This window comes from Tachypleus tridentatus, chromosome 6, assembly GCF_004210375.1.
Source record: "Tachypleus tridentatus isolate NWPU-2018 chromosome 6, ASM421037v1, whole genome shotgun sequence".
Classification (NCBI taxonomy): domain Eukaryota; kingdom Metazoa; phylum Arthropoda; class Merostomata; order Xiphosura; family Limulidae; genus Tachypleus; species Tachypleus tridentatus.
In genome coordinates this window covers 136,548,021-136,557,637 of record NC_134830.1, presented here as the reverse complement: position 1 = coordinate 136,557,637, position 9,617 = coordinate 136,548,021, and the positions used below count along the sequence as shown (strand labels likewise).

General features: G+C 32.2%; 1 protein-coding gene across 1 annotated transcript; it reads left to right on the top strand.

The window, feature by feature from the left end:
- Positions 1-1,212: 1,212 nt before the first annotated feature.
- Positions 1,213-8,902, top strand: LOC143251470 (prohormone-1-like). Its single transcript, XM_076502768.1, has 3 exons — positions 1,213-1,323; positions 3,563-3,695; positions 8,409-8,902. Exons 2-3 carry the CDS (start codon positions 3,579-3,581, stop codon positions 8,574-8,576), a joined length of 285 nt encoding a protein of 94 aa, XP_076358883.1. The 5' UTR covers positions 1,213-1,323; positions 3,563-3,578; the 3' UTR covers positions 8,577-8,902.
- The last annotated feature ends 715 nt before the right edge of the window (positions 8,903-9,617 follow it).

Genomic DNA, 9,617 nt, shown 5'->3' with positions numbered 1-9,617 from the left:
TCCTATTTTCTGATTATGAGCGTAAAGTGAACAAAATAACAAGTTTTAATACACAGAAAATTTTTATATATATTTTCAAGACGACATGTGCCCACCTCACCGATTACATAATAATTTTGCTTATCTTGACAATTGATACTTACTTCGTTTCTAATATGTATTTTTTTCTTTTTTTCCCCTCTACGGCTCCGAATGTCTCAGAAGTAAGTGTAAGGACTTACAAACGCTAAACATCAGATTTCGATACCCGCGGTGAGCAGAGTCCATCTTGTGATATTACACTAAACAACAGTTTGTTTACTTTCTTGAAGTTAAACACAAAGCTAAAGAATGGACTATCTACGCTCCGTCCACTATCGAAACCCAGTTCCTAGTGTTTTAAGTCCTCAACCATAACGTTGTGTCATTGGAGAGACTTAAAAAACAGCCAAACCCCTCTGTACTATTTTAATACAGTTTTACGATATATGGTGCGCACTTTATCTGCAATTTACTTATTCTAATGACATTTTTTTTCAATACTAATATAGGTTGTTTGGTAAACATAATCTTTACAAACAACACTTCATTGTTTGTTTTTGGTCTTTGAAAATCGTTGCTTCTAATAATTTGAATGTAATGTCAGTGAACAGTTATGATTTACAATACTTTCTCATGTATATGCGAAAAACAATAATGAAAATGAACTTAGAAAATAATCGAAGTCTTTAAAACTATGTGGGCAACTGCTTTTCTTTACAAGTTAAAACGTGGTGTAAATGGATCTCTGTGTTTTGTTTCATCGGACTTCTCTGTCCGTTTTGGAATCTATAAACATTAGAAAGGAAGGAATATCCTACACCAGCTGTCAGTTTTATAACCTATACGTTTATAAGAAGAAAGAGGATTCCCTACACCCACTGACTGATTTTTGCAATCTATTGGACAATAATCCCTTAAAGTTTCAGTTAACAACAAGAAAAGAATTCCATGAGACAGATAAAATCTTATTCAACATTTATATTTGATTAGACTTTATGGAAAGACACGAAGGTTAGATATTTGAATAGCCAGATAGACAAACAGATTTATTCTTGTATGGTACCCGCCCACATCTCGGCTCTCTCGTTCTGTTTCTCACGAATCGCTCTTTAACAAAGGTTTCGTTATTCCTTTTACATATATCAGCGCGATTGAAAAATAGTTCCCACCTATACTACGTAGCATTCTAGTAGGAAGAGAGCATGCGCCGTGATAACTGTGTTAACGAGAGGTATTTAAAAGCAAGGAAAACCCTTTCTCTGGGATACCAGTGACTTGCCGAAACCAAAGAAGACAAGTGAAGTAAGTCATACAGACATTGTAATTTTGTTTTATTTCTTGTATATGCTATAGTGTGAATACGTACACGATGTATTTCATCCGGTTTTATCTCAGTCGTTATAAGTATGCTCTTATAAACTTGTAACGTTTTTTGAAGCTTTCTCAAAAAAAAACAAAAAAACTTCAATAAAATATTTTGTTTTCTTCGTTACCAGCGAAAATACACCAAGTGGAACACATCATTTTTGCTTTAAAATATATGTTGTAATGTTACTTGTTTCAAACGATGGTGTAATTAACATCAAATATCAAAACTATTCTCATTTTTCTTTAAAATACACTGTTAACGCCTAATTTTCTATTTCTGCAAACATTTAAAACCTTAATTTGGAATTAACCTGTTACATCGGTTTGCAAGTGGGACTCGTAGAATTCCTTATTGTATTCACTTCCTTTGAAAAAAAACTGAATTCGAAGGAAAATGTTCACATTTACTCTATATTTGTAATTATTTTTGCGAAACGTTTGCATATTTGAACTGTATCTTAAAAATCATATATTTTACTTGAATTATGTTGTAAATATTTATTTTTATGCCATTGTTCTGTTACTTGTTTTATGAAGATAAATTTTGTCATTGTTTCGTGACTTGTATAAAGATTCTTTTTTATATTGTTCCGTGACTTGTATTGTAAGATTCCTTTTCATGCTATTTTTCAGCGACTTATATCATAAAAATCATTTTCATGTCATTGTTCTGTGACTTTTATTATAAAATTATTTTATGTCATTGTTCTGTGACTTTTATTATAAAATTATTTTATGTCATTGTTCTGTGACTTGTGTTATAAAGTTATTTTATGTCATTGTTCTGTGGCTTGTGTTAAACATTTCACCACTTTTATTGTCTTTAGTAACTTTTCAAAATGAAAATGTTACTGTCAAATATAAGAATATTTCATCAAGGTGACAACATCCTTTTGTTTAGTTAAAGAAAACAAGTTAGCGAAAACACTCTTATTATTATTATTATAAATTAATTATAAGTATAATTCCCTACTAATTAATTATTAGTATAATAATTAATTATTCAAATTATTTATAAAGTAATATAGTTTTAAAGTAACAACTGGAAGATAAGAAAAATATATCGGTTTTTGCTCCTATAAAAGTATTTTTTCTACAGTGCACGAGTTTAGCAGTGTAGCTATATTTAGATAGAGTAGTTTTCTATGCTACAGAAATTTCATTGGTAGAAAATAAAAGTTTGAAGGTGATTTGACTGGATAATGAACAACTTTATTATAAGTGTACAATGTGACCTCTTTGTTGCATATTGTATATATATTCATTTGTATCTGTAAACCACTTGCACCTGAAGACAATATAATTTTGTCAAAAGGTCATTTATCTACATAAATACAACAGTACGGTCTGTTGTATGTTCATATAACTACTTTACATGGCGTGGATAAATCTTCACCAACATTGTTATAGAGGTTCATTTGGTCCACGCGGAAATACTTACAAAGTTTTAGTTTTGCGTTTTGTGACGTTTTTGCATTTTCACTTTTTTATCATTACTTTTCCTCCTGTTGATGGATCTTCACCAAATTTGGCATGAAGGTTTGTTGGGTCCATGGAAAGATATAAACAAGACTTCAGTTTGACATTTTTCTCACAATTGCATATAAAGGAAGTAATTATTTATGTCGTAAGATAGCCTTTCGTTATTCATGAATATACATAACTTCTGTCCATGGGGACGGGTGCTCCAGTTAGTATTACAAAAGTTTTCTTTATTACCCAGTCAAGCCGTCTTCAAACCTTTATTGTCTAAAAAATGTGGGTTTCCTTATCATATTTTAATTCTTTGATATAAACATCCCAGAAAGTAGAGAATTTCTAATAAAGATAAACCTATCTTAGACAATGGGAATTGAATAATAGGTTTATCTTTAATATTTAAAATAAGAGAGTTATAGATGAGGTTTATGAATGTAATGTTGTATTATTGTGTTAATGTTTTTTTTTTCGTTTATTCAAAGTAGCATGAAAGGTTGTACCACTAAAACCAATACTAAAGTTAACCAAGGGAAGACTATATATCTTATATAATTCTAATGACTGATTTTTTTTATCGTGACGTTTAATCATTGTGTATTTCATTGTCAAACTGACAAAGTGCCCTCGTGTTATGGGCTTCACAGCTACTTATAGACAATTTTTACATGCTTAAACAATTTTGTTTTCTAACTAGTTATCATCGACACAAAATGGCTACCATGATGAAATTCTGTACTTTCTTGATCATTTCGGTATTTCTTTTGACCACAACTGAGGCCAAAAGTACTGGGGAGAAAGAAAATACATTTTATCCTTCAGATTTAGACGTAAGTACCAATGGAATTGTAATTATTGTAGACGAAACAACAATAAACCCGAGCTCCCAGATTATCTAAGCTAAATGTAGACGTACGTAATAATAAAAACGTGCCTTGTTGATCCAAGGTAGATAGAAACGTAGGTAATAATAAGAACGTGTGTCTGGTTGATCTAAGTTATATATAAACGTAGGTGATAATAAGAACGTGTGTCTGGTTGATCTACGTTATATATAAACGTAGGTAATAATAAGAACGTGTGTCTGGTTGATCTAAGTTATATATAAACGTAGGTAATAATGAAAACGTGTGCCTGGTTGATCTAAGTTATATATAAACGTAGGTAATAATAATAATGTGTATTTAGTTAACATAATTTAAATTTACGTAAAAAGAAAGCCGTGTACTTGATTCACAGAGAGTGGATATATAAAGAACAGTAGAGCATTTATCTAGATTATGCTTGATAAAAACTAACTCACAAGAAGGGAGAGATGATTTATTTTCTGGTAAACTCAAATTTCGATAACATGAAAGCAATATAACTGCTTTATTTTTGTACGTGATTACTTGGTGTTAGTGCTTCATTTACGTAAGCTTATAGGCACGTATAAAGAAAGCAATATTTAGAGGGTTTTTAGTCCTTTTTAATCTACCATACAGTTACCTAAATTATTTCAGGTATGTGAATAATGCTATGACATTATGCCTAATTCATTATTTGAAACATCAATGGATTAACAGTTTAATGATTATATATATGTGTTAAATGTTTCTTTTCATTTTCATCAAAAATAAAATTTAGAAGAAAGTCTATGAATGCGTGGTGGATTAAAACGGATTTTGAATCCAATAAATATCATATACACTTTACAATTATATTTTGCCTAACTGTATCTTTTTGGTTTGCTTACTAAAGTTGTGTAAGTTAGCCTTTAATTAAAGAAAACTACAATCCACAGCAGAGGATGCGACCAATCAAGGAATACATAAAACTACTACATTGCAGATTCTCTTTTCAATTTCACCTTTAGTAGAAAAGAAAATAAGTTTTTCCAAAACAAAAGTCTTCAAGGAAGCAGCATTATTTTCGTAAAGTTGAGACAGGAAATACGAAGTCTTGGAGAGCTTCAAATTTGTGATATGGAATATTTTCGACATATTTGGTTACGTAAATCGAAACGCAAAAGATTCCAAAACTTGTGCTGGCCAGTATACTTACTATCTAAAATGGCTTATTTTTCGTTGAAGTCAAAATTATAAATGATTTTTATAATTTATAATTATAAAATTACGCTCTCAATTATTAAACACAGAAGACTTATCTTACTTGTTGATTGAGTCGCTGAATTAAGGACGTAAAGCTAATGCAGTTATCAAATATCAACACAAACTTGTTTACTGGCAAAATACGCAATAAACCACAGGTAGACCTTCGATTTAGTCGTTGTTCCCTCAAGAGATCTTTGAGCCTTATAGCATCCTTTAACTTTCAACAATCTTAGTTTCTTGTTTGTAACATGATCTAATCGCGTCTCTCCTTCCCCTCTTCCACACAGTAACCCCCTTCCCCAAAATCAACATTATTGCTTGCACTATACTGTACAGTAAAATAATGTAAGAAGTTTCCAGCCAGGCTGTTAATAGGGCTAATATAATTTCTTATCAATATTCTAAAGACTAGAATAAGGCATTATAACCCAAATCGACACTGATTTTAAAGTCATGTCTCCGGAAGGAAACTGTTCCCAACAAACCAAAATTCAGAAATATAGCGCCTATTTTTGTAAGTAAAAGCTTCTTCCGTATTGACTTATTATCAGCTTCATAACACGTCGAAGTGAGTTTTAAAACTGTGGTGTCGCTCAGGTACGTTTCAGAAGCTTGTCTGTATAGCAAGTTTCTCGATTTATACTGCAACCCACTCAGGTACAGGATTTGGATGAGATATATTTAAACACTTAACTCAAATCTGAACGATTAAAGCTAAAGAACTATATGACGACATATTCATGTCCCGTGATGGATCAACGGTAATTCCGCTGACTTACAAGTTTAGGGATCGATTCCCTGCGATGTGCAGCGCGAAACCATTGTGTACCTACATGCTAAAAATATTGGTTTCAAATTGTTGCTTCATCTAGTGGGTTTGACTGAACTAGGCTAATGAATAGTTCCATTATTGTATTTTCTTTTGACTCTTTATAAGTAAATATATTGAGATTTTTATCTTATCTTCTTTGCGAGTTGTGAGAATAATTTTCAGTGCGTTTCCTTTATTCTATTTATTTCTTTTTCCGAACAAATATATTTGATATAAAATTTCAACTTATGTTTTTAAACATAATTTATTAAACTGCTAAAAAAATAATTTACGCCTTAAAGTAACAATTTGTTTTCAATGGTTGAAATTCAAAAAAGAAACTACCACAGAGAAGAAGGTCAGTATACTATTACAAATGTTGTCTCTGAAGTACTACAGATGGAAGAAGGTCAGTATACTATTACAAATGTTCTCTGAACTACTACAGATGAAAGAAGGTCAGTATACTATTACAAATGTTCTCTGAACTACTACAGATGAAAGAAGGTCAGTATATTATTACAAATGTTGTCTCTGAAGTACTACAGAGGGAAGAAGGTCAGTATACGTTTAAAAATGTTGTTTCTGAACTACTACAGATGGAAGAACGTCGGTATACTATTACAAATATTTCTCTGAACTACTACAGATGGAAGAAGGTCAGTATACTATTACAAATGTTTTCTCTGAACTACTACAGATGGAAGAAGGTCAGTATACTATTACAAATGTTCTCTGAACTACTACAGATGGAAGAAGGTCAGTATACGTTTAAAAATGTTGTTTCTGAACTACTACAGATGGAAGAAGGTCAGTATACTATTACAAATGTTCTCTGAACTACTACAGATGGAAGAAGGTCAGTATACTATTACAAATGTTCTCTGAACTACTACAGATGGAAGAAGGTCAGTATACTATTACAAATGTTTTCTCTGAACTACTACAGATGGAAGAAGGTCAGTATACTATTACAAATGTTTTCTCTGAACAACTAGAGATGGAAGAAGGTAAGTATACTATTACAAATGTTTTCTCTGAACAACTAGAGATGGAAGAAGGTAAGTATACTATTACAAATGTTCTCTGAACTACTACAGATGGAAGAAGGTCAGTATACTTTTAAAAATGTTGTTTTTGAACTACTACAGATGGAAGAACGTCGGTATACTGTTAAAAATGTTGTTTCTGAACTACTACAGATGGACGAAGGTCAGTATACATTTAAAAATGTTGTTTTTGAACTACTACAGATGGAAGAACGTCGGTATACTTTTGGAAATATTGTTTCTGAACGTCTACAGATGGAAAAAGGTCAGTATACTATTACAAATGTTCTCTGAACTACTACAGATGGAAGAAGGTCAGTATATCCTTACAAATGTTTTCTCTGAACTACTACAGAGGGAAGAAGGTCAGTATACATTTAAAAATGTAGTTTTTAAATTTGAGTAGCTTTTACCTGGAAGTATGAAATAATCGTGTTAAATAATCATGTTAAATAATTAATTCAAATTTGATTGCGATAACATGGATTTTGCTGTTGTCGTTTTTCGGTTTGCAGGAAGACAAAATGAATTTATCTTTCTCCTTGAATATTATGTTTTTAAACGATTATATCTTAACAGTGAAATTAATTCTATTTCACACACAAATACTTTTATGTACAATTCGGTACAGCAACACAGATATAAAGTTTTGGGGAAACTTCTCGATATAATCATAATTTGTAAGTGTTTGTGTTTTCCTTATAACAAAGCCATATGGGGCTATCTGCTGAGTCCACCAAGGGAAATCGAACTGCCTGAGTTTAAAGTTGTAAATCGGTAGCCTTACCGCTGTACCAATGGGGGACAAATAGTAAGTCCAACCGTGGCTTTTTCGGTAAAAGACAAAAGGGTCAACAACGTCCTTCTCGGCCCTCCATCGGCCCGTACATACATAAGTATTTGCGTAATAAGCGGCAATATTAATACAGCGGGACAATTAGTGTCATGACTTGCATGAAAACGTTACATTTTCATATAAATGTGATAAATCAAATCTAGCTATAGGCTTATTTGTATTCATCAAATAAAGATTAAGTAAAAATCTAGTTCGCGCTAGTTTTAAAGTTGTAGAAGAGAGCTGTGACGATTTTTGTCACCAGGGCTCAGTTAAATTGGTTTGGTTTGAATTTCGTTCAAAGCTACACGAGGGCTATCTGCGTTAGCCGTTCATAATTTAACAGGGTAAGACTAGGGAGAAGGCAGCTAGTAATCCCAAGAGTTGGGCTACTCTTTTACCAACGAATAGTGGGATTGACCGTAACATTATAACTCCCCCACGGCTGAAAGGACGAGCATGTTTGGTGCGACGGGGATGCGAACCTACGACCCTCGGATTACGAGTCCTTTACCAGGCTCGAATAAAAGTCTGACATAAATATCTAAATTTAATCGCTACTGAAATAATTTGATTAAGCCTCATCTTTCCGTCAGAGGTCATTGTATCTAAGAAATTATTTTAAATAAATATTGTTTGTACATCATTCTTCTTCCAGACTGAAAAGGTCGAAAGTTTAGAAAGTAATCAAAATTTTAGAATTTTTTTTAAAACAGAACCTTTAGTTTAATCCAATGTGTTCGAATTTATTTTAGCTATTAAATGATGACGGAACTCTGGACACAGCTTTGATCAACTACTTGTTCGCCCGTCAAATGATAAGACGTCTCAGTAAAAATCTAGACATCAGCGACCTCCAGCGGAAGCGATCTTACTGGAAGCAGTGTGCTTTTAACGCCGTTTCCTGTTTCGGACGGAAATAGGGAAAAAGATTAAAACTCAGCTGAAGCTTTAATAATCCAACATAATAATAATAAAATTGTGAGCTGAGATAAATGTGTTTTATTCGCTTTAGATTTGTACCATTCTAGTTTACCAAACAAATAAAGAAAAACAATATTATTATTATATCCAGTGTCTTTTTATATGACGGCTTACTTATCTGCTTGAAGTTCAGTTGTAATCAGGCATTAGTAACGTTTATTCTGTAAGTAGGTTTAACTCGGATAACTTTGTACAGGTACCAATACCCACTACCCCTACTTTGTTGTTTTCAAGACTTACCCATATAACAGTCAGTATCTTCTAAAATAGTAATTAAAGTTGTATGTTAGAAAAATAAATGATTGCGTGTTATATTTGTTTGTTTTTAACTGACAAAAGTTACATTGACAAGAGAAATAACCGCTTTATACCAGATTTTTTACGTTACAAATTATGGCTGTAATTCGTTGGGTTTATAAAATATTGTTGTTTATATGTTTTTGTTAGCGTCCCCATACTGTGAGTCCAAAGGTTCACGGTTCGCGCTCCGTTTCCATAAAAATTGTGGTACTCGATAACAGTAACATTCAATTCCAACTTTATATTTGAGACAACAGTTGGCGATGTTAACAAGTTGGCTTCCCTCTAGTTTATCGCTTCAAAATTAGGGAGGGTTAAGCACAGACAGCCCTTGTGTAAGTTTGCTTGAAACATCTACAAAACAAAGAAACAACACATTTTCCGTTATCAATAAACAGGCACATCTGTGAACTAGCTTTTCGTGAATATTACATTATATGTATCTCAGAAGGGATTGTATGGGTATTAATAGTAATTAAAGTGTTAATATCCATACCAGCCGTTCTGAGATACATTTTTATTTCAAGCGAAGTTCTCGTCATCAAGAATTACATTACATTATAACCTAGATGATTTGTTTTAAATCTAGCCTATTCATATGCGTTGAAATTAATCAACCCTGGTACACCAAATCGCTGAACAGGTTCGAAAATATTTCGTATTTTTTGGAAAACAAAACG